This window comes from Papio anubis, chromosome 1 (assembly GCF_008728515.1).
Source record: "Papio anubis isolate 15944 chromosome 1, Panubis1.0, whole genome shotgun sequence".
In the NCBI taxonomy this organism is placed as follows: domain Eukaryota; kingdom Metazoa; phylum Chordata; class Mammalia; order Primates; family Cercopithecidae; genus Papio; species Papio anubis.
Genome location: NC_044976.1, coordinates 2,693,070 through 2,718,592, shown reverse-complemented (window position 1 = coordinate 2,718,592; position 25,523 = coordinate 2,693,070). Strand labels below are relative to the sequence as shown.

The 25,523-nt window shown below is 51.4% G+C and overlaps 1 protein-coding gene across 1 annotated transcript; it reads left to right on the top strand.

Moving 5' to 3' along the window:
• The first annotated feature begins 1,578 nt into the window (after positions 1-1,578).
• LOC100999962 (putative TP73 antisense gene protein 1) lies at positions 1,579-24,861 on the top strand. Its single transcript, XM_021935358.2, is given in 7 exon segments — positions 1,579-3,082; positions 3,085-3,280; positions 3,283-3,338; positions 19,250-19,355; positions 21,866-21,999; positions 22,802-22,958; positions 23,503-24,861. Coding segments are annotated over 7 exon segments (1,134 nt in total). The 5' UTR covers positions 1,579-2,746; the 3' UTR covers positions 23,652-24,861.
• Positions 24,862-25,523: the final 662 nt, after the last annotated feature.

Sequence of the window (25,523 nt, the reverse complement as noted above, 5' to 3'; positions counted from 1 at the left end):
GGCAAGAGGTGAGCCTTCTGTTACGCCTGCAATAAAGGCCGCTTGAGGGCTCCTTGGTCAAGCGGTAACGCCAGTGTCTGGGAAGGCACCTGTTACTTAGCAGATCACGAAAGGGAGTCTCCTTTCCTTGGAGGAGTCAGGGAACACTCTGCTCTACCAGCTTCCTGTGGAAGGCTGGATATCATCCAGGCCTGGCCGCAGTCACCCAGAGGACTAAACCCCTCCCTGTGGTGCTGTGCTTCAATGGTCACGCTCCTTGTCCACTTTCATGCTCCTCCGGTACTCCTGGTTCCTCTTTGAAGTTCGTAGTAGATAGCGGTAGAAGAAATAGTGAAAGTCTTAAAGTCTTTGATCTCTCTTATAAGTGCAGAGAAGAAAACGCTGACGTATGCTGTCTTATCTCTCTGCTTAGGCTACCTAAGAGGGAAGGGCCCCCTATCCTGTAATCATGTGACTTGCTTCACCTTGTCAATCACTTAGAAGATTCACCCTCCTTACCCTGCCCCCTTGTCCTGTATGCAATAAATATCAGTGAGCCCAGCCATTTGGGGCCACTACCGGTCTCCACGTCTTCATGGTAGTGGTCCCCCGGGCCCAGCTGCTTTCTCTTTACCTCTTTGTCTTGTGCCTTTATTTATTACAATCTCTCGTCTCTGCACACGGGGAGAACACCCGCTAAGCCCCGTAGGGCTGGACCCTACAAGTGGCACCCGAAAATGTATCTGGGAAGCGAGGCAGCCCTGGAAGTCTGGCCATTGCAGGGGGCAAGGTGTGTGTGTGTGTGAGCTACAGGTATCTCCTGCTGCGTCCTCATTTCCCAGAGCAAGGAGTGGGTGGGCCAATGAGAAGTGAGGGCGGGGTGTGAAAGGCACACGTGCGTCTATTTGCTACCTAGGCCTAGGGGTCGTGTGAGCTCAGCATCCCGCGCCTGGGCCCACACCTCCCACAGGTGTTGTGTCCTTGTACTCACGGAAAAGCAGCCTGGGCCTTCAGGGTCTTCAACTTGCGCCTGTAGTCCCAGCTACTCAGGAGGCTGAGGCAGAAGAATCGCTTGAACCCGGAAGGCAGAGGTTGCAGTGAGCCGAGATAACGCCACTGCACTCCAGCCTGGGTGATAGAGGGAGACTCGGTCTCAAAAAACCCAAAACCCAAAAACCAAAAACAAAACAACAAGAAAAACTGAGTGGAAAGTCAAACACTAACAAGCCTAAGATGTTTGGTTACTGTAAAAAAAAAAAAAAAGTTGTAAATTGCAAAGTCAATTTTATTTTCTTAATAAGAAAATAAAACCCTCTTGCCAATCGGGGAAATCCTGTGGGGAGAGCGACTCCACTTGGAGATAACGGGCCACCCACAGAGAAACCGCCTAAGGTGGGGCGGTCAGCACCTGGGTACACGTGCATCTGGGACCCGTCAGATCTCCACGCCCCGCACAGGCTCCGCCCCCACGCCCAAGACCCCGCCCCTCGGTCGGAGCCCCGCCCCGCGCCCTGAACCTCCTTCGACTTGGCCCCGGCTCTGCACCGAAGGTCCCACCCCTGTCCTCGCCCTGCTCTGCCCCCGCACTTCCGGATCCGGGTTGTTGCAGGATCTCACGGGCTTTAAACTGCGGCGCCGCGGCGCGCGGGTGCGGATCCCCAGATGGGAGCTGGGGATGGGTTGGTTGCCCGGCGGGTGGCACGTTGCCGCCTCGGGCCCCGGAGACCTTCACCCCGCCGCCTACCCAGGCGGGCCGGCCCTGCCCGTCCACCGGCGGCCGAGAGTCCCCGGCCTTGGGCCCCAGGGGCCGCTGACTGGCCTCGGTCATCTCTCGGGGAAGACTCCCGCGTCTCCATCTGCCCCAGGAAGGGACCCGCTTCTCGCCCGCGAGGCTTCTCCAGGTGGGATCGCCCTGGCCCCCGGCCCTAAGGGACCCGCCCCCTCCGAGCATCCACCGCCCCTCGGAGACCACTCCAGCTCAGAGGGACCCACTCCAGCCACCGCTGCACGCGGGAGCGCTCATCCTTCCCACCTGCTCCGTCCCTCCTCCTCCTCCTGTGGGACCACCAGGGACCCCAGCTCCCCGCTCCCCAAGTGTGGGGCCTCCGACGCGAACGCCTCTGCTCGCAAGGCGGTGAGCGCAGATCCCACGGGGCCCTCGGTCGGGGGTCAAGGCTGCCTCCGTTTCCATCCCGGACCCGACAATGGGCCGGAAAAAGACTTTGCACGACTGCGCGGCGGAGTTCACCGACCTGGTGGTGTAGCAGCCCCTGACTGAGCACAGTGCCTCTGGGGACACGTCTGTGGTGGAGACCCTTTCCTGCACGGCCTGCGAGCTGCCTATGCGCGTGCCCAGGGACCGCATCCCGGAGCACCTGTCCTCGGGCAGGCACTACAGGAACCGCAGACTCATCCGCAGCACGGCCTGCGGACGCCCGTTCTCGTGTAAGTGTCAGTGCCAACGCTAGTATTTCAGGAGACATCCCAGCGGGCTGCCGGCTATTTTAGGATTCTCTGCCCTGCAAAAGTTTCCGAAGTATGTGGACAGGCCGCCTGATGACACTACGTTTACGGATCTGCTAGTGGCTTGCCCACTTGGGGAGTAACCCTGTGAAGTCTTGCAGTTTGATTAAAGTGTGCGTGGCCACCCGAATGCTGCCTTATCACAAGCCAGATACATACTGGTCTGCAGGGTGACTCCCCACTTTTGATCCTCTGAGATGATTGTGGACTGGGTGCTGTGAGTCCTACCACTTTGTTTAAATGAATGTGTCTTTTGTCCAGCTCGGCCGCCTCGGATCTCACTGCCACCGGCCTTCACGCACACCCTCGCCACCAGCCTTTGCCCCGTCAGCCTCAGCCCCAGCTCATTCTCTCAGGCAGTCCCAGCATTGGCATGGTACCTCCTCCCGCCGTGGGCCTCACGTCTCTGCTCCCTGTCAACCCTACTGCCATCAGCATCACCACAAGCGACTTGTCTGCCCAGGAGGATGCAACACCATCTACCTCTACCGGCCACCTTTCAGTGTTTTCTGCTTTCCAAGTAAAGACACCAGCAGTGCCCTCAGAGCGGACCAGCCAGAGATTTTCCGAAGCCTCCCATATAGGCTCCTCCGTGGAGGAGGCCTGAGATGCTGTCATGACTTTGGAGCCAGGGTGGCCGACCACCTTGGCCTGGCCATCTTTGGGGTGGGCTTTGGGAGCCCAGCACTGCTGCCGAGTGTGGTGGATGAGAACGGCTGCTGCTTGCTGTACGTGGTGGAGCTGTGTGGCGTGGAGCGAGCCTTCAGAGCTGAGCATTTGACCAACACCAGAGTGGTTCGGGAACAGGATGCGGACATTGTCCTCAACGACCAGCGGTACGGTTTCAGTTGTCAGCAGAGGTTCACTGAACACCTGCTGTGTGCCGGGCACCGTCCTGGGGGCTGGAGAAATGGCTCTGAATGCTGCAAAGCCCCCATCCTTGTGCTGCTGAATTGGGTGCAGAGGCAGCTGAGTAGATCTCAATACATCAGTAGCAATAAACTCTGTGGAGAGAACTCACGCCGTCGGGAGAGGGAGGCTGGTGGGAGCGCTGTTTTAGGTGAGATGGCTGGGGAAGACTCTGAGGAGGGGGCGTTGGAGCAGGGACCTAGGTGGGTCAGTGAGATGGCCATGGGGGTACCTGGGGATGAGCACACTCTACAAAGAGGACACTGAGTCTTCTCCAGGCCTTGATGTAGCCGAGTGGCCGTACCGGCAGGAATGGAGTGAACTCAGGGTGAGGGCTGGGCAACAAGGTCCGAGGCTCAAGGAGCCTGGGGGCGACCCAGAGGCTTTGAAAGCCACCAGGGGTTGGTTTGGTTTGAGCTCACACTCAGGGGGCGGAGGAGAAGGACGCAGGGACACCAGTGAGGGGTATTGTGGGGCCAATGAGGCATGCTGGGCTTGGACCAGGGCAGCAGTGTGGCTGGATTTGGGATATTTTGAATGTACAACCTTTGCGATGGGGTCCTGGCTTCCTCCCTTCACTCGAGCAGCTGGGTGTGACGTGTCCACCCTGTTCAGGAGCAGTGTCTCCAGCAGCTGGAGCAACATCTATACTTGCTGCCCACAGGGTGTAGACGGGTCCACAGCAAGTAGACGGGCTCCTGGGCAGCCACCCAGCCCTGGGGTCAGGTGCAGCCCCTGTGTTCAGGCCTGGGCTGGGCACTGCCTGGTGTTTCGCAGAGCTGGCCAGTGCTGCTCACAGGACAGGCCTGGCTCACCTTTGGCATGTCCAGGTTTGGACATGCTCTTAATAGCGTAGTAAGGGGAGAGTTTGACTGCAGCTTGTTAACGTACGTGGAGGGCCCCTAACATATCAGCTGGGCAGTGTTGTATCTCAGCAAAGCCCATTGTCACTGCAGAAGAATGTTCGTGAATGTTATCGCTTTGTGTGTGTTTTTGAAAAGTTGGCAAGTTTTATTTTATTTATTTATTTATTTTTTGAGACAGAGTCTCCCTCCGTCGCCCAGGCTGGAGTGCAGTGGCACAATCTCGGCTCACTGCAAGCTCTGCCTCCCGGGTTCAAGCAATTCTCCTGCCTCAGCCTCCAGAGTAGCTGGGACTACAGGCGTACACCACCATGCCTGGCTAATTTGTATTTTTAGTAGAAACGAGGTTTCACCATGTTAGCCAGGATGGTCTCGATCTCCTGACCTTGTGATCTGCCTGCCTCGGCCTCCCAAAGTGCTGGGACTATAGGCGTGAGCCACTGCACCCGGCCTGCAAATTTTAGTTTTCGGTTATCTTGTGTGGCATCTGCTTTAGGCAGGTTTGCACACTTCGCTCGGGTATCACATTCACAGAGTGCGCATATTCACACATGAGACACACAGCAAAGTGCCCGAGTTGGTGTGTTTTTACGAACTGCATGCACCTGTGTGGCCAGCCTGGAGATCACAGTCCTCGGAAATCCCCGGGCTCCTGTCCAGCCCACACCTGAGGCTGACCTCTGTAGGCTGAGGAAGTGAGGAAGGGGAGATAGACTTGTTCTGAGGATCATTTATTTGAAAGAGTCTTGCTTTGTCACCCAGGCTGGAGTGCAGTGGCGCGATCACAGCTCACTGCAGCCTCAACCTCCTGGGCTCAAGTGATCCTCCCACCTCAGCCTCCTGAGTAGCTGGGACTACAGGTGTGTGACACCAAGCTTGGCTAATTTTTTTTAGTATTTTTTCTAGAGACTGGTTTTTGCCATGTTTCCCAGGCTGGTCTTGAACTCCTGGGCTCAAGGGATCCTCCTGCCTCAGGAAACCTCAAAGTGCTGGGATTACAGGTGTGAGCCCCTGCACCTGACCCTGAGGATCTTAATAGAATTTGACTCACGGAAGCCTATTCTGTGACTTGGCTGGAATCTGTATTTTATTCCTCAAAATTAGCAAGTTAAATTCTGAAGTAAGTCATACTGGAAATGTTTTCACAATTTACTTTGTTGAGGCCTTTTTCTTGTGTTATTCTCGTGCCTGAGATGGTTTATAGAGTGGTGTTAGCAGCATGGATTTTGAAATGTTCTAGGTCTCAAAGCACGCTCTTAACATTCCGCTTTACTCCTGCAGCGTCTCTGGAGTAGTTGTCTGCTCCCCGCCGGAGGCAGCTTCTGAAATCGTGATGCATGCTCTCCGAGCAGGTACGGGCCGGGCCACTCTGTCCACCCTCATGGTCACACACTTGTGTTTCTAGTGGGCAGTACCTGTCCGCTGATGTGGCCCGGTGTCTGGTGGGTTTGCATGAGAGGAAAAGCTACTGGGAAGTCTGGGAAGGGCCGTGTGGTCTGGTTAGCATTCCTGGATTGTGTTCTTGAAGATGTGGGCTCCTGGGAATGCTAATTGGTATCATACTGGGGAAGGGAGAGTTTGTTCTTGAGGACATTTGGGGAATAAAAACAAGAAGTTAAGTAGAAAAGGTAACTAACATGGCCTCCCCAACTTTATATGTTGTATTTTTATACACCTAGAATCTGGCGTCTCCCAATCTCTGATGGAGTCTCACTCTGTCCCCGAGGCTGGAGTGCAGTGGTGCGATCTCGGCTCACTGCAACCTCCACTGCCGGGTTCAAACGATTCTCCTGCCTCAGTCTGTGGAGTAGCTGGAACTACAGACACGTGCCACCACGCCAATCATTTTGTGTGTCTGTTATCTGTTACTGTTTTGGTTTAATTGTGGTAAAATCCACATAAAATGTACTTTTTTTTTTTTTTTGGAAATGAGGTCTTGCTCTGTCACCCAGACTAGAGTACAGCGGCACAATCTCAGCTCACTGTAGCCTCAACCTCCCAGGTTGAGGCAATCCTCCTGCCTCAGCCGCCCCAAATAGCTGGGACTGCAGGCATGTGCCACCACGCCTGGCAAATTTTTATTTTTTTTGTAAAGATGGGGTTTCATCATGTTGCCCAGGCTGATCTCAAACTCCTGAGCATAAGTGATCCTGAAGGAGGCCTGCCCCTCCACACCTGTGGGTATTTCTTGCAAGGTGGAGACGAGAGACTGAGAAATGGAAATAAGACACAGAGACAAAAGTATAGAGGAAGAAAAGTGGGTCCAGGGGACTGGCGCTCAGCAAGTGAGGACCTGCACTGGCGCTGGTCTCTAAGTTCCCTCAGTATTTGTTGATCACTATCTTTACTATTTTGGTGAGGGGAATGCGGTGTGACTATAGGGTGATGGTGGGGAGAGGGTCAGTAGGAAAATGTGTGAACAAAAGACTCTGTTGGCCGGGCGCGGTGGCTCAAGCCTGTAATCCCAGCACTTTGGGAGGCCGAGACAGGCAGATCACGAGGTCAGGAGATCGAGATCATCCTGGCTAAAACGGTGAAACCCTGTCTCTACTAAAAAAAAAAATACAAAAAACTAGCTGGGCAAGGTGGCGGGTGCCTGTAGTCCCAGCTACTCGGGAGGCTGAGGCAGGAGAATGGCGTAAACCCGGGAGGCGGAGCTTGCAGTGAGCTGAGATCCGGCCACTGCACTCCAGCCTGGGCGACAGAGCGAGACTCTGTCTCAAAAAAAAAAAAAAAAAAGACTCTGTCATAAATAAGTTTAAGGAAAGGTGCTGTGCCTGGATGTGCACGTAGGCCAGATTTATGTTTAACTTTACACAAACATCTCAGTGCAGTAAAGAGCAGCAGAACGGTATTGCCGCCAGCATGTCTCACCTCCAGCCATAGGGCGGTTTTCTCCTATTTTAGTAAATAGAATGTATGGTCGGGTTTTACACCGAGACATTCCATTCCCAGGGACAAGCAGGAGGTAGATGCCTTCCTCTTATCTCAACTGCACAGAGGCCTCCCTCTTGCACTACTCCTCCTCAGCACAGACCCTTTGTGGGTGTCAGACTGGGGGACTGTATGGTCTTTCCCTTCCCATGAGGCCATATCTTAGGCTGTCTCAGTGCGGGGGAACCTGGACAATACCCAGGCTTTCTTGGGCAGGGGTCCCTGTGGCCTTGCACAGTGCATTGTGTCTCTGGTTAATCGAGAATGGAGAATGGCGATGACTTTCACAAACACATTTTTAACAAAGCACATCCTGCACGGCCCTAAATCCCTTAAACCTTGATTCCATATAGGATATGCTTTTGTGAGCACAGGGTTGGGACAAGAGTTACAGATTAACAGCATCTCAAAGCAGAACAATTTTTCTTAGTACAGATCAAAATGGAGTTTCTTATGTCTTCATTTTTCTACACAGACACAGTTACAATCTGATCTCTCTTTTCCCCACATGATCCACCTGCCTTGGCCTCCCCAAATGCTGGGATTACAGGTGTGAGCCATCACGCCCGGCCTAATATACCATGTTTGAGCGTAGAGTTCCGGACATCACGTGGGCCTAATGTACCATTTTTAAGCGTAGAGTTTCCAGCCATCACGCCAGCCTAATGTACCATTTTTAAGTGTAGAGTTTCCGTGGCATTAAGTTCACACTGTTGTGCAGCCATCACCGCCCCGTCCATCTTCCCAAACTGACACTCTGGACCCATTAAATGGCAGCTCTCCTTTTTCCCTCCCCCAGCCCTGGTGACCCCCATTCTACTTCCTTTTCTTTTTTTTGAGATGGAGTTTCACTCTTGTTGCCCAGGCTGGAGTGCAATGGCACAATCTCAGCTCACCACAACCTCTGCCTCCCGGGTTTAAGTGATTCTCCTGCTTCACCCTCCCAAGTAGCTGAGATTACAGGCATGCACCACCATGCCCAGATAATTTTTTGTATTTTTAGTAGAGACGAGGTTTCTCCATGTTGGTCAGGCTGGTCTTGAACTCCCGACCTCAGATGATCCCCCTGCCTTGGCCTCCCAAAGTGCTGGGATTACAGGCATGAGCCACCGCGCCCGGCCTCTACTTTCTGACTCTGGATTTGACTGCCCCAGGGACCCCACAGAAAAGGAATTGTGCGATTGTTGTCCTTTTGTGACTGGCTTATTTCACTCAGCACAGAGCCCTCAGGGTTCATCTGTGTGGTGGTGTGTGGCGGCATTTCCTACCTCTTTAAGGCTGAAGAGTCATCGTGCTGTGGACATAGCACACTTTGTTCCTCCACTCGTCTGTAGGTGGACGCCGGGGTTGCTTCGGCTGTTTGGCTTGTGTGAGTAATGCTGTGAATGCAGGCGTGCAGCTCTGTCTCTTGGAGACTTCCCATGCTCTTTGACCTTTGTGTCGGTTCCAGGGGGCAGCAGTGTGGGAAGCAGAAGCTGCTGAGGTGAACCACTGCAGAGAGGATCATTGGAAGGACTGGTGACGGGGCTGTAGGTGGGGTGGCCGCAGAATGCACCTCTGCCGTGTCCAGGAACGCAGGCAGCAGGAGGCTGCTGCCGGGACTGTTGGTTTTGAGAGCCACAGCCCGGGACCAGGACAGCACAGCTGCTTTGAGGGCAGTTGGTTACAGACACTGGGGTGCTGTGGAGGTGACTCCATCCTCCTCAGAGCTGCCTTGGCACTTGTGTCGAGAATCAGCCTCTTGTTCCTCCACGGAGCCCTCTGCCCTCTCACCAGTTCCACCTCCACTTGATTGCCGTTGCCGTCTGCTGGGTCTGGAATGAGGTTGCGGGAGTCCTCCAGCTTGTTCAAAATCGTTTTGGCTATTCTAGAACTTTTGTCCTTCCATATATGTTTTCGAGTCCCCTTGTTGGTTTCTACAACTAACATCCTGCTAGGATTTCAGCTGGGGTTGCATTGGATCTGTAGAATTGCCTGGGAAGAATGGACGTCTTCACAGAGGTGCCACATCTCTGCATTTATTGAGGTCATCTTTGGTTTCTGTGATTAGTGTTTTGTACTTTTCAGTGTCCAGATCTTATGTTTGTTATTTTGATGCTTTTTTTTTTTTTTTTTGAGATGGATCCACCCACCTCGGCCTCCCAAAGTGCTGGGATTACAGGCGTGAGCCACCGTGCCCGGCTAATTTTGTATTTTTAGTAGAGACTGGGTTTCTCCACGTTGGTCAGGCTGGTCTCGAACTCCTAACCTCAGGTGATCTGCCCGCCTCGGCCTCCCAAAGTGCTGGGTTACAGGTGTGAGCCACCACACCTGGCCTATTTTGGTGCTTTTAAAAGTGGTACTGTTTTAATTTTCTGTTTCCAGTTGTTTAGTGCTACTATCTAGAAATATGATTGACTTTTATATACTGACCTTGGGTTCTGTGACCTCACTAAGCTCATTTATTAGATTTCTTACATTGTCATAGACTTGTGATCTATGTTGGTGATCATCTTTCCTGTGAATAGTGACTGCTTTCTTACTTTTACTCTCTCTCTCACCTGCCCGTCCTTCCTCCCTCCCTCCATCCGTCCTTTCTTCCTTCCCTCCCTCTTGCCCTCCCCTTCCTTCCTTCCCAGTGTGGCTTTCTCTTTCTTGCCTAATTGTACTGGTGAGGACCTGCCATGTGATGTTGAATTAGAGTTATAAGAGCCTTGTCTTGTTCTCAATCTTAGGGCGGAAGCATTCAGCCTTTCATTATAGGTCTGAGTTAACATACGTTCTATTAGGTTGAGGAACTCACTTTCTGTTCCTAATTTGCCAAAAGTTTTTTTTTTTTTATTATGAATAGATGTTGACTTCAGTGAGTGCATTTTCTGCATCTGTTGAGATGATAAATGATTGATCTTCTGATGTTGAACCAACCTTGCATTCCTGTGATAAGCCCCACTTGATCATATTGTCTTATTTTTTTTCTACATTGTTGGATTTGGTCTGCTAATGGTCATGTGCGTCCGTGTGAAGAGACCACCAAACAGGCTTTGTGTGAGCAATAAAGCTTTTTAATCACCTGGGTGCAGGCGGGCTGAGTCTGAAAAGAGAGTCAGGGAAGGGAGATAAGGGTGGGGCCGTTTTAGAGGATTTGGGTAGGTAAAGGAAAATTACAGTCAAAGGGGGGTTCTCTGGCGGGCAGGAGTGGGGGTCACAAGGTGCTCAGTGGGGAACTTTTTGAGCCAGGATGAGCCAGGAAAAGGAATTTCAAAAGATAATATCATCGCTTAAGGCAAGGACCGGCCATTTTCACTTGTTTTGTGGTGGAATGTCATCAGTTAATGGCAGGGCATTTGCACTTCTTTTGTGATTCTTCAGTTACTTCAGGCCATCTGGGCTTATATGAGCAAGTCGCAAGTCACAGGGGATGTGATGGCATGGCTTGGGCTCAGAGGCCTTACATTCCTGCCTTGTTATATTAATAAGAAAAATAAAGCGAAAATTTTTTGGGGGGTGGTATGGAGAGAGAATGGGCGATGTTTCTCAGGGCTGCTTCAAGTGGGATTAGGGGCAGTGTGGGAACCTAGAGTGGGAGAGATTAAGCTGAAGGAAGATTTTGTGGTAAGGGGTGATATTGTGGGGTCATTAGAAGAAACGTTTGTCGTATAGAATGATTGGTGATGGCCTGGATACGGTTTTGGATGAATTGAGAAACTAAACAGAAGATACAAGGTTCGAATAAAACAAGGAGAAAAATGGGTATTAAAGGACTAAGAATTGGGAGGGCCCAGGACGTCCAATTAGAGAGTGCCCAAGGGGGTTCAGCATAATTACTTGCTTGGTTGGCAAGTTTTTGGGCTCTATCCTTCAGTTTTTTTATGTTGTCATACACCAGGCCAGATCAATTTATGTAAAAACAACACTCTTCATTTAAGAATATACAGAGTCCTCCTTTTTCAGCAGTGAGTAAGTCTAGGCCTTGGCGGTTTTGGAGGACAACTGCAGCTAAAGAGTCAACTTGGGCCTGGAGAACTGATAAAGTTTGTGATATTTCTGTGATACTAGCAGAGAAGTCATTATACAGGCTACGGAAGGTCATGACAGAGGTTGAAATGCCTGCTATTCCAGTACCGAGAGCAATAGTGGAGGCAGAAAGTCCTAAACAGACCAGCAAGGGAATTAGTGGAATAACCTTTTTTTGTCGTGTTGGTGTCATGAGGGGAACAGGGAGCTCTTTGGTTCCATTTGCAAATTGAATTTTGGGAGTAAGGAAAACTAGTGTGTATGCGCCTGTCCAATTAGCAGGTAGACACGTGTAGGTAGGGGATCCACAGAGGAAGAAGAGACCCTGTGTGAGGCAAAACTGGCCAAACCGAGGAATTATGTCTGACAGAAGGGAAGAAATGACCACGGTGGCCTTCTCAGACCCTGTGGGAAAGGCCTCTACTTATCCAGTGGAAGTGTCTACCTAGACTAAGAGATATTTTAGTTTTCTGACATGTGAATAAAGTCAGTTTGCCCGTCCTGGGCAGGGGCAAATCCCTGAGCTTGATGTGTAGGAAAGGGAGGGGCCTGCACAATCCCTGAGGGGTAGTAGAATAGCAGATGGAACACTGAGAAGTGATCTCCTTGAGGATAGATTTCCATGATGGAAAGGAAATGAGAGGTTCTAAGAGGCGGGCTAGCGGCTTGTAACTTAAATGAAAGAGGTTATGAAATGACGACAGAATAGAATGGGCCTGTGAGGCTGGAAGGAGATATTTTCCTTGGTCTAAGAACTATTTGCCTTGTGTGGGAAGAGATTGATAGGTGGAAGTTTCAGCGGGGGAGTAGGTGGGAGTGGCCGATGTGAAGGAGGAAAACTACCTTGAGGGATAGAAGTTGGAATGCTAGCTGCTTTTTTTTTTTAGCTTTTTTTAGCTAACTTATCAGCATAAGCATTGTCCTGAGCGATGGGATCTGATGCCTTTTGATGGCTGCGTTTTTAGCTACCTTATCAGCATAAGCATTGTCCTAAGCAATCGTTGGGGGAAGAAAATAGATTTTGGAAGTTATGAGAACTGTAGAGAGTTGAGCATAGTTTGTGATTTTTAGGGCCTCTAACAGTATTAAAGCAGTGGCAGCTGCTGCGTGCAGACATGAGGGCTAGGCTAAAACAGTAAGGTCGTTTGGACAGAAAGGCTATAGGATATGGTCCCGGCTCTTGTGTAAGAATTCTGACTGCACTAACCATGCCTAGGAAGGAAAGGAGTTGTTGTTTTGTAGAAGGGATTGGGATTTGGGAGATTAGCCGGACACGACCAGCAGGGAGAGTAAGTGTGTATTTATGAGAATTATGCCGAGATAGGTAACAGATGAGGAAGAAATTTGGGCTTGACTGAAGTAATGGGGGCTGTCCGTGAGGCCTTGCAGCAGTACAGCCCAGGTAATTTGCTGAGCCTGATGGGTATCAGGGTCAGTCTAAGTGAAAGCGAAGAGAGGCTGGGATGAAGGGTGTAAAGGAACAGTAACGAAAAGTATGTTTGAGATCCAGAACAGAATACTGGGTTGTGGAGGGAGGTATTGAGGATAGGAGAGTATATGGGTTTGGCGCTACGGGGTGGATAGGCAAGACAATTTGGTTGGTGAGGTACAGATCTTGAACTAACCTGTAAGCCTTGTCTGGTTTTAGGACAGGTAAAATGGGGAAATTGTAAGGGGAATTTACAGACTTTAAAAGGCCATGCTGTAGCAGGCGAGTGGTAACAGGCTTTAATCCTTTTAAAGCGTGCTGCGGGATGGGATATTGGCGTTGAGCAGGGTAAGGGTGATTGGGTTTTAATGGGATAGTAATGGGCATGTGTTCGGTTGCCAGGGAAGGAGTAGAGATGTCCTATACTTGTGGGTTAAGGTTGGGGGATATGAGAGGAAGACGCAAAGGAGGCTTTGAACTGGGGGAAAAGGCAGCAATGAGGTGTGGCTGTAGCCTAGGAATAGTCAGGGAAGCAGATAATTCAGTTAAAATGTCTCGGCCTAATAAGGGAACTGGACAGGTGAGGATAACTAAAAAGGAGTGCATAAAAGAATGTTGTCCAAGTTGGCACTAGAGTTGGGGAATTTTAAGAGGTTTAGAAGCCTGGTCGTCAATACCCACAACAGTTATGGAGGCAAGGGAAACAGGCCCTTGAAAAGAAGGTAATGTGGAGTGCGTAGCCTCCGTATTGATTAAGAAGGGGACAGACTTAACCCTCCACTGTAAGAGTTACCCAAAGCGTCTGTGGTGGTCCAGGAGGCTTCCGAGGAGGTGTGGCAGCGTCAATCTTCAGCCGCCAAGCTGAGAAGGTCTGGAAAGGAGTCAGTCAGAGAGCCTCGGGCCAGAGCTCCAGGGGCTCTGGGAGTGGCTGCCTGGCGAGTTGAACAGTCCGATTTCCAGTGGGGTCCTGCTCAGATGGCATACGGCTTAGGAGGAATCCCGGGCTGTGGGCATTCCTTGGCCCGGTGGCCAGATTTCCGGCACTTGTAGCAAGCTCCATGGGGAGGAGGTCCTGGAGGAACCCCTGGTAGCTGCAGTTCAGGCATTCTGAATTGTGTGCTGGAAATGTGGCTGGGGTTTGTCTCACAGTGGAGGCAAGGAATTGCAGCTCAGAAGTAAGTTGCTACTTGGCTGCCTCTACTCTATTATTGTACACCTTGAAGGCGAGGTTCATTAAGTCCTGTTGTGGGGTTTGAGGGCCGGAATTTAATTGTTGGAGCTTTATTTAATGTCAGGAGCAGATTGGGTAATAAAATAAAATGCATATTAAGAATAAGACAGCCTTCTGACCTTTCAGGGTCTAGGGCTGAAAAGTGTCTCAGGGTTGCTGCTAAACGTGCCATGAACTGGGCTGGGTTTTTTATATTTGATGAAAAAGAGCCTAAACGCTAACTGATTTGGAAGAGGTCGGATAAAGAAAAAGGAACATTAACCTTGACTATGCCTTTAGCTCTAGCCACTTTTTTAAGAGGAAATGTCTGGGCAGGTGGGGGAGGGCTAGTCTCGGAAGGAAACTGTAAGCCAGAAACTGTAAGCCAGACCGGGCGTGAGGAGGGGAGGTGATAAAAGGATTACAGGGTGGGGAAGTGGAGGCTGAGGAAAAATTGGGACCTAGCTTGGCCTGGTGAGGAGGGGAGAGGTTGGATGGGTCTGTAGAAAAGGAAGATTAGAAAGACTCAGCGACGCTTGGGGTTGGGGCTAAGGGGACAGGCGGGAGGGAAAAAAGGAAGATTTGGGACGAGTCGCATTGGGAACAGAGACTAGGGAGGGACCAATGTGTAAAAGAATGCCTGGACGTCAGGCACCTCAGACCGTTTGCCCATTTTATGACAAGAATTATCTAGATCTTGTAGGATGGAAAAAATTGAAAGTGCCATTTTCTGGCTATTTGGAACTACTGTTGAGTTTGTGTTGGGGTTAAGCGGCATTGTAGAAGATAATAAGACATTTAGGTTTTAGATCAGGTGTGAGTTGAAGAGGTTTTAAGTTCTTGAGAACACAGGCTAAGGGAGAAGGAGGAGGAATGGAGGGTGGAAGGTTGCCCATGGTGAAGGAGGCAAGCCCAGAGAAAAGAGAGAGTAGCGACACAGAGAGAAGGAGTTCGGGGGTTCTTGCCCTCCAGAAAAGCAGGAAAGAGGTCGGGGAGCAGAAATAAAGTATTGGGTCGCAAAAATAAGAGATCGGGGTGCAAAAATAAGAGGGGGCACATAAATAAGAGGTCAGGGCGCAAAAATAAGAGGGGGCACAAAAATAAGAGGTCGGGGTTCTTGCCCCTCCCCCAGAAAAGCAGAGCAGGGGTAGAGACAGGGAGGGTCAGGGTTGGGGTTCTTGCCCCTCCCCCAGAAAAGCGGGACTTGCTGCTTAGGGTGAAGGACCAAGGCCGGCGTCCCTGCAGCATAGTCAGACACCCCTGAAACGTGGGTGAGTAATCAGAGAGGCATCCCTGCAATGATTAAACACCAAGGGAAGGCTGCCTTCCCCAGTCCGTGACCAGCGCCGGCGTTTTGGGTCCACGGATAAAACGTGTCTTCTTTGTCTCTACCAGAAAATGAAAGGAATTGAAATTAAGAGAAGGGAGAGATTGAAGAGTGGCGCCAAGATTGAAAGGAGAAAGAGGTTGAGGGATAATGAGAGAGGTTGGAGAAGAGAGTAAAAAAGAGCCGCTTACCCGATTTAAAATTGGGGAGATGTTCCTTGGGCTGGTTGGTCTGAGGGCTAGAGGTCATAGGTGGATCTTTCTCACGGAGCAAAGAGCAGGAGGACAGGGGATTGATCTCCCAAGGGAGGTCCCCTGATCCGAGTCAGGGCACCGCAATGTCATGGGACCACCAAACAGGCTTTGTGTGAGCAATAAAGCTCTTTAATCACCTGGGTGCAGGTGGGCTGAGTCCGAAGAGAGAGTCAGGGAAGGGAGATAAGGGTGGGGCCGTTTTAGAGGATTTGGGTAGGTGAAGGAAAATTACAGTCAAAGGGGGGTTGTTCTCTGGCGAGCAGGAGTGGGGGGTCACAAGGTGCTCAGTGGGGGAGTTTTTGAGCCAGGATGAGCCAGGAAAAGGAATTTCACAAGATAGTATCATCACTTAAGGCAAGGACCGGCCATTTTCACTTGTTTTGTGGTGGAATGTCATCAGTTAATGGCAGGGCATTTGCACTTCTTTTGTGATTCTTCAGTTACTTCAGGCCATCTGGGCTTATACGAGCAAGTCACAGGGGATGCGATGGCTTGGCTTGGGCTCAGAGGCCTGACACTAATTTTGTATTAAAAATTTTTGTGTCTGTGTTCATGAAGGATATTGGTCTGTAGTTTTCTTTTTTTGTAATGGCCTTACCTGGTTTTGGTTTCAAAGAAATGCTTGCCTCACAGACTGAGTCGGGAAGCATTTTCCTCCTCGAATTTTCTGGAACTGTCTGTGCAGAATAGGAACTGATTCTTAAAAATTTGAAAACCTTTCTTGCTCCCTAGGATGTTCAGAAACAGACTTGGCTCTGGTTTGCTGACCTGGGATCTGGCTTCCTGAGGTAGAAGCTTAAGTCATTGTAACCTATTTTTATCTTAAGCAAAATATTGCAATATTCCATAAAAGGAACTTTGCTTAGGCTCCTAAGTAATAACCTATTTAGGAACTACAGGCTGACAGTTACTTGTGGGAAAGAATTTTTGGAAATGATTCAGGAGATCCTTCCACAAGGCCGCAGATAGGTTTGTGTTGCACAAGCAGAGAAAATTACTTGACATCACTTCTTCTGAAGGTGCCACCACTTCTAGTGACTGATCTCTTGGCCAATTAGGGACAGGAAGGCTTAAATACAAAATGGGACGTAGCGTTTCTCAAATGGGTGTTGACAGCCTCCAAGACATTGATGGTGTCCTTTGAGATCTGTTAAGTTCTCAACAAACAGGTCATAATTTGGCATTTCCATCTGGTAATCTAAAAGAAAGAAACTAGGCACATATTTTGGTCATTTGAATGGAGCCATCTAGACTAGAGATGCTGGGACCCAGCCCTGGCTCCCCTCCACTCCCCTGCTTCGCACTCAGTGTCTGGGTTCACAGAGCATGCTCAGTTCCTGGGTTCACAGAGCATGCTCAGTTACAGACCCTGGCTCTCCTCTCCCAGGTCCCCACTTGGTACCTGGGTTCACGGAGCACACTCAGTCACAGACCCTGGCTTTCCTCTGCTCTCCAGGTCCCCACTTGGTCCCTATGTTCATGGAGCGTGGTCAGTTACACTTCACAGCCAGTGAATTACACGGCTGTGAAGTGTAACTGAGCCACTTCACAGCCAGCAGAGCCATGTAATTCAGTGACCAAAGTGGTGTCTGTTGACCCACCTGTATCAAGTAATACACTTTCATTGTCTTGGCCTTGTATTGTGAGTGATGCCCTGAAGCCCAGGAAGGCCTCTGCAGCAATTTGAATAGGGAAGCGTGAGGGGGAATCGGAGTCCTCTGCGGGGCCCATGGTCTCCGAAACAGCTACGTGGAGGCTGTTGGGGGCACAGATGCTCTGCTGGGGCTGGTTAGTTGCAGCAGAACATCATCTTCACATCAAATAAGCATGGATTTGGATTTACTTGGTTTTGTGGTTTTATTCTTAATCTAATATATGATTTTTGGTTTAATAGTTATATAAAAGGAATTGATACCTGATTTTATGTTTATACATATTTAAGTAGCACTATGTTCAAAATAATTGAAGTCAACACTGGGGAACGATGAGAATTTTGCTTTCCTTTAAAAGGTATCTGTATATTATTCAAGTTCGAAGAATACTGATAGGAATTACATCTGGGCTGGGCGCAGTGGTTCACACGTGTAGTCCCAGCGTTTTGAGAGGCTCAGGCAGGAGGATCAGTTAAAATCAGGAGTTTGAGAACAGCTTGGGCAGCATAGGGAGACCCTGTCTCTACAAAAAATAAGTAAATTGGGCTGGTGGAAAGACTGCAGTCCTGAGCTATCCGGGGCTGAGGCGTAGCAGACGTGGTGGCGACACCCGTAGTCCCAGCCATCCGGGGCTGAGGTAGGCAGATGCAGGTGCTGCGACCAGTCCCAGCTATCCGGGGGGCTGAGGTAGGCAGACGGGTGGAAGCACAAGTGTGGTCCCAGCTGGCGCGGCAGGCTGCAGCAGGAGGATCACTGGAGCCGGGAGCGTGAGGCTGCAGTGTGAGTGATCATCGCACGCCTGCACTCCCGCCTGGGCAACAGAGCGAGACCATGTCAAAAAAAAAAAATTGTATCTGTAGTTACAGGTTTGAGATGAACGTGTTCCTGTTAGTGTGCCTGACTCATTGTGTCACCAGGAATCAGAATCTGAATGGCAGCTACCAGGCTTAGGGGCAAGCTGGGACTTTTGGTCTGTGATGCTCTCTTCTCGGAGCTGTGACCTCTTGGTTTTCATTTTACGGTTTCCAGGGAAGGGGGTGCTTTGCGAGAGGCTGCCGAGTTTGAATTGTCAGGCTGCCCAGTCCTGCTTCGACGAAGCCGACGGACGTGGAAAGCCTTTGGTCTGTGGATTTTACAAGTAAGGACAGTTTCTTTGTGATTTTTTTCCTTCATTTTCAAATAAAACTATGCAAAATACTCAGGGTACTTTGTTTTTTAAAAAAAGCTAACCCGCAATCTCTAAATGAGATTCTCATTTCCAGAAGAGGGAAATAGGTATTGCCACTGATTTTTCTCATTTGCTGGTCTTGTTCTAAAGCCCTGGCGACAGCGGGGTGTGCAGGGGTGCAGATTTTGAGTGGGTCCTGCTGGTTCTCAGTTATGTCTCTGCCAACTGCCAGCTCGGTGATGTGGGCGCCTTGGAGAACTCCTGAGCAGTTCCATCGTCTGCAAACTGCAGATTATATGGGTGACATTACTGGCCACTGAACGGAGTCTGGGTGGCCCCTGGTTGCTGGCACCTTATTGGGTTGGCATCTGTTGGTGAGTAAGGCCGCGTGGCCTTTGCCGCATGGAGCTTACCGTCTGGAGAGGAGGACAGATGAGAAACAAGTAAATAGATAGGTCATTGTGGCAGGGCTGGTGTTTGAAGTGCTCTCAGTGGCGCTGATTGCTTCCTGCTCTGGCTCCTGCCCGGGGCACAATGGCTGTCGTGAGCATCAGTTTACCTGCTTTGAAAAGGGCTTTGAGGAACGTGGCCCAGAAGGGACTCTGGTGTCAATTTGGCTTCAGGAGCTCAGCTGGCTGAGGTGATGTCTGCCCCCGTGCCCATGTATCTCAGAGAGAATGGGCTTCGGGGAATGGGCTCGCCTGCTTCGTTTCCCAGCTCCTCTCCCAGGCGCTTTGATCCGGCTTTCCAGTTCTTGCACAAACAAGTTTGTGTCGGCCACGCCCTGGGGAGGATCCACGGGATCACCGCCATCAGCAGCCTGTTCCCAGCAGCCTCTCTGGCTTCCCTAAAGAGGGCAGGTGGGCATCCGCGTTGTTGGGGGAATGCATGGCATTGTGGCGTCTGTGTCCATGTCACGTGGACACAGTGACCCAGAAACCTCCAGTGCTTCTCGCCGGTAGCTTCCCTCAAGACCAGAAGCCAGAGCTCACCCTCCCTTGTGTCCAGGTGGGATTTTCCACAACGCTGCTGTGCGCGGCGTGGATGCCACATGCATGTTGCTGGGGGACGCCACTTCGGACACTGTTTTCTCTGGGACATGCCTTCTGCCCAGGTAAGAGTGGGCTTCACTGTTGCAAGGTGCTCCTGTGACCACTGAGGCTGGTTGAAATGTAGCAAGGCGGGGGCCCCTGTTCAGGATTCCTCCCTGACTCTCAGCTTTGGGGAGTAGATAAAGTAACGTGGAGCACATGTGAAAAAGATGACTAAATGGTCACGTCACTGAACCCCGCAGGCGTTTCCTGAGGTTGAAAGGCATCATGCAGGAAGTATTTCATGTTTGATGAACTTTGAGAGTCACTGTTTTAGTAACCACTTCTCCAGCCCCTGCGATGTGACAGGCCCCCTGTGGTTTCTAAGGTTGCGAAGGTGAATAAACCCGGTTCTGGCCGGAAGCACAGCCAGGCCGGGCTGCACACAGATTAGGAGATCATCAGGGATCTCCAGGTGAAGGCGGGGCTGGGGGCGCTGGTTCCCAGGTCCTGGCCTGGCAACAGAAGCTCAGGGTGGGTCCTGAGGGCTGCTGCAGAGGACAGGTTATCTGTTGCTTTATGACACACCACACACACGTCACGCACACACGTCACACACACATGTCACACACACGTCACGCACACACGTCACGCGCACACGTCACGGTTTGAAACAACAGCCACTGGGTAGTTAGGATTCTGCAGCTTGAACTGGGCTTGGCTGGAGTCCCTCTTTTGGTCTGCCCAGTGGTCACTCATGTGACTACAGCCAGGTGGTCAGCGGCCTGCCTGGAACAGCCCCAAAAGGGTCACAGGGCCGGGCCCCGCTGTCACCTGGGTTCTCTTCTATGTCGTCCCCATGCCTCCTCAGGTCCCCACAGCAGCATGGCCACACATTTGATGGCCTCAGGGCACCAAAGCGGAAACAGACGTCCTGAGGCTTGGACCAGGACTGACGTGGTACCCCTTACACCACCCTTTGTGTACTCGGGCAAGTCCAGGCCCAGCTGGTGCCAGCGCTGACTCCTCTCAGCACCTGCTTCACTCTGTCTCGTCAGCACCCCCTTTTGGCACCACCTCCCCCATCCGCCCAAAGTTCACCCACCCACCCTGCTCCGCTGGCCACCACTCCGATCCCAGCCATGTCCTCATCCTGGCTGTGGCCATCTGCCTGCAATCTCTTCTCTGTAAGACCTCAGTTGGACCAGGTGCCTGCCTGCTCTGAGCCCTCCAGAGCACAGGTGGAGGCCATGGTCTCCACCGACCCCGCAGGCCTGTCACCGGTCGAGGGTCTGGACTGCACATTGTCCAGGTTCTTGGTGTTTTGAACAAAGAATTGGACAAAACACCCAGCAAAGCAAAGAAAGGATGAAGCAACAAAAGAACAAAAGCAGGTATTTCTTGAAAATGAAACACACTCCACAGTGTAGGAGTGGCCCGAGCAGCAGCTCTAGGGCCTGGATATAGAATCTTCTGGGACCCAAATACCCGCTAGAAGTTTCCCATTGGCCACTTCGTGCTCACCTCATGTCAGTGAAGTGGTTGCAAAAAGCAACCAGTCAGAGGCTAGGGTGAAGTTACAAAGTTATCCTTGTTCGCAAACTAGAACTCAGCCTGCAGTCAGTCTGATCGGTGTGGACCAGGACCATTCAGAGGCTGAACTGAAGTCACAAAGTTGCAAACAAAGACTTGACCCGCAGTCAGTCTGATTTGTTGCAGACAGCCAGTTTCCCATCTGCCAGGCAGAAGAGGTGAGGGGGTTTGCAAAGGCAGTAGCCTCTGGTCCTTTTGTTACTTAGGAGTGTAAAGTTAGGGTTTTCCCTTCAATATAGTTCAAAGAAGTTGTTGGGAAACAGCCTTAGGTTCCCTGCCTCCAGACCCTTATCTCCTGCCTCAGGCCTACAGGTGCCACCCCCCGCAACCCCACTGTCCTCTTGTCCACTTCTCACTCTTCCTCAGAAGGCCAGACAAGTACCTGTCTGGGGCCTGCTCCCCAGGTGGGGACATGGGGACTGGCTCTGCTAGGCTCATGGCTGTACCCCCAGGGTCCAGAAGGTGCCTGGGCCCGGGACTGCCGGTGCCGTAGAAGCTTAGCAAACACGGAACTGGACCGCTTGCTGGGCAGCGTCCCCATGCCTCTCAGGGACCCATTTTGGAACAATTTAGAGTTAATTTTCTATTAAGGACCAGTTTCTGTGAAACTGCTTGGCTATGCCTTTCGTCCACTGCTTCAGTTAAAGCAGTGAGTTCAGGCCAGATGTGGTAGTAATCCTAGCACTGTAATCCCAGCACTTCGGGAGGCCGAGGCTGCGGGATCACTTGAGGTCACGAGTTCGAAACCAGCCTGGCCAACATAGTGAAACCCCGTCTCTACTGAAAATACAAAAAAATCAGCTGGGTGTGATAGTGGACGCCTGTAATCCCAGCTACTTGGGAGGCTGAGGCAGGAGAATTGCTTGAACCCGGGAGGCAGAGGTTGCAGTGAGCCACGATCGTGCCACTGCACTCCAGCCTGGGTGACAGAACACGACTCTCAAAAAACCAAACAAAGCAGTTTATAATTTGCCTAAATTAACTTTTGTATCATCTAAAGTTTTCTTCTGCTTAGATATGGCTGCCTTAAAAGATGCAGACACTGTTATGATCAGCATGAAGTTTCCCTGTGGGGCTATGGTCAGCGTGGACGTCAGCCAGCACCGTACAGACAGCTGTGACCAGGGATTGGAGGTGACCCCCTGCCCTTTTCCACCCCTCGCCAGTCCACTGTGAAAAGCTGGGTTCGTTCTATGGGTTAGATAGAGGTCGTCAGCCGGGTTGATTGTGCGGGTTAGAGAGAAGTTGTCACCCGGCCTCCCTCAGCTGGGTTGACAGCGGTTAGATAGGGGTCGCCACCCTCGCCACCCCAGCTGGGTTGGACAGCGGGTTAGAGAGAGGTCACTGTTCCCGCCACCTTCAGCTGGGTTGATTGTGCGGGTTAGATAGAGGTTGTCACCCGGCCACCCTCAGCTGGGTTGATTGTGCGGGTTAGATAGAGGTTGTCACCCGGCCACCCTCAGCTGGGTTGATTGTGCAGGTTAGAGAGAGGTCATCAGCCGGGTTGATCCTGCTGGTTAAATAGAGGTCCTCACCTGGCCATCCCCAGTCGGAGCACATGCAGCACACCTTGTGCACAGTCAGTGCTCAGTAAATATTCGTTTTAGTTTTCTGGTGAGAGCCACATCTTCAGGTTTTGAAGAGAGTTCGTTCTCTGGCCTCTGGGCCTCCAGGAGCTGTTTTGTGACGGTGGCTTTCCTTTACATTGGCTGTTGCTCTACAGAAGCCTGTGTTTCCTTGGCCGTTACATGGAAAGCCGGTGTTGGTCACGGTGTGCCATGGGAAGTGATAATGACGGTCCTGGAAGGCCTGCGTCATGTGTCACCTGCCCGCCCCACCCCCACCAGCAAAAGCCCTGGTGGTGTTCAGTCATCCCCTTCCCCTCCCCACTTCCCGTGCTCGGCCTGGTTAACTCCTGTCTTGCCATGGCTCCCAGGTGCGTGGGTCCCAAGGCGCGCTGCAGATGGAGAATCAGAATCCCTTGGGCATCACCGGGCGGGGCACGTCCCTGTCCCTCGGCTCCCAGACCCAGGCTAGCCGCTACCAGGACTCGTATCGAGAGCTCTTCAGCTACTTTGTCAGAACCCTTAAAGGTGGGTGACGTTCTCAGGAGGAACCTGGGATGTTCCGATGCTCAACGGGTAGATGCCTTCCAGGCTGCAGTCAGTGCAGATGATATGCCAATTTCAGGTGGAAAATTGCATTCCAGATGCTGGGTTCAGATTTGAAATTGTCCATCTCAGTGATCATTTGCGTTGCTTGTACTTTAGGAAGATTCTGAGAGATGCTCCTTTGGGGTTCCGTGCATGTACCATGTTGCCTGACATGTCCTAAGAAATCTTCTAGAACTCCGAGGTTTATAAAATGATGACTACTTCTGAACTCCTGAGATCTAGTGGATACCACGTGTCCTGGAGATAGGACGCCTTCTACCCTCTGTCAGTCAGGGGGTGACTGGGAACCAGGGAGGTGGAACAGAATTCCGGGACCTGGGTTGGGCTTGTCCAAGAGGGGCAGGTGGGTTTCTCTAGGACCAGTGTCCCACCCCGAGGCCAGTGGCCCCTTCACATGTCCCAACAAGAATACTGTCTGGCTCCGATGTGTTGGGTTTTATCCTGAATCTGTGCAAATGTGCAGGGAAAGAACCTCCTGAAATCACCAAAGAGCAGTTCCTCAGGGTCTTCCGGGTGGCTGCGGCCACGGAGCAGTCGTGGTGGAGCCGGTCAGCTGTGGCCCTGCCCTGCGAATCGGCAGAGGCCTCCGTGGTGAAGACAGAAGCTCCGTGAACCAACCCGAGGCTGGAGACAAGATCCTGCCCAATATCCAGTTGCCTGTTTCTCTTCTCACTGTTACTGAGAGAGGGAGACAGAACCTTCTGGCGATCTTGTCCTCACTGGAGACTCAGAACAGGAAGCATTGGGAAACCATGTGTGTTTCATTTCTGGTGCGACCAGGCTTTTCAGGATGTGACTTCAGACTGAGGACACAAGTTGGGCTTGCTTAGCTGTTTTGTGTTGCGCGCCGGCCGCAGAGATGCTCTTCCCGTCAGAGTTCCCTTGGCAGGGCCTCGGAGGCCTCTGGTTGGCTGTCTCAGGAAGAGGGCAGGTCAGGGATTGGACAGTGTAAATTGACCCAGAAACCTGCGGTTTCAGCTTTTCTGTGGCAAACAGGGCCGAGGGCTGGTGAAGCTGTTAAGACTAAATGTGGCATGCATGAGGCAGACTGCAGGCCTCCTTAGGCCTTTTTTGGGGGTAATTACACCAGTATTTAAAAACATTTTTTTTTGTTTGTTTTGAGACGGAGTCTCGCCCTGTCACCCAGGCTGGAGTGCAGTGGTGCAATCTCGGCTCACTGCAACCTCTGCCTCCCGGGTTCAAGTGATTCATCTGCCTCAGCCTTCTGAGTAGCTGGGATTACAGGCATGCGCCACCACGCCCGGCTAATTTTTGTGTTTTTAGTAGAGATGGGGTTTCACCATGTTGGCCAGGCTGGTCTCGAACTACTGACCTCATGATCCGCCTGCCACGGCCTCCCAAAGTGCTGGGATTACAGGCGTGAGCCACCGTGCTCGGCCTAAAAAACAATTTTCTTGAAGAATCTGATTTTGTGCATAGTAATGACACAGCACCATTCCAGAGAAATAGGAAATATATGTGTGTGGTATGAGAAGCCCATATTCTGTTCTTGTCGCCTGAATCTAGGCTTCCTCTCTGGATGTGAGCGCAGGAATGAACGGCGGCTGTTTTCCGCCCAAAGGGGTGTGGAGACCTTTTGGAAACAGGCCTTCTCCTTTCCGTTTTGCAGCCAGGTGGTGGAAACCTTCCTTCGAAGGGTAGTGCCTTGGGGAGCAGCAGACCTGCTCCGAGTCCAGCTTAGCTTTCCAAAATTCTGTGTGGAACCTACTGGAAATGTTTTTATATATTTGAAAATCATGGCGTGTATTTCTCATGCTATAGTTAAAAAAAATAACCTTTTAAACAAAGATATTCAAACTCACCCTTGTGCTAAAAGCGCTCACGTTTCTGTGTCCATTCCTGAAAGGGCATTTTAGAGTCCCCGTTTCTACGTTCTACATGGCACCCTCTTGCCGAGGGAACATCCCCAATCCCCCCACTTCCTGTCTAGTTTGAGGCCTCAGCACTTTGGTGATCCAGAGTTCTGTGGCTGTGAGGGGCTGGGCCCACCGCCGCCCAGCCCTTCTTGGTGGATGTGGGGACAGGTAGGAGCCTAGGGAAAGGGGTGAGCGTTAGCCAGGAAGGTGGGGCCAAGGCCAGGCATGGCGCCTCACCTGCACGTCACCTCACCTGCACCTCACCTCACCTGCACCTCACCTGTGGGGCAACTCAGTGGAGCTTCCTGGCGGCATCTTTCCCTTTTGCCTTGGTCTTTTCTTTCCTTGTTTAAGGCCAATTTCTAAAAAGACTGAGGCCTCCTTTGAGGTTGAACAGATTTCTAGAGTCTTATTTTTGCTGTGACAGGACCCTAGTCACTGTTCACAAGTCTGAAACCAAGAAACCTGAGAACCAAGAGAACTGAAACGAAGCCTCTGGGCTCAGCCTGGCTTGAGCCAGCACGAGGCTCTCTGCTGCCTTTTGTTTTCTTAGGTTTTGCTGAGAAACGAGGGTGCGTTCTGTGTGGGTGTCTGTGACACCTGGAGA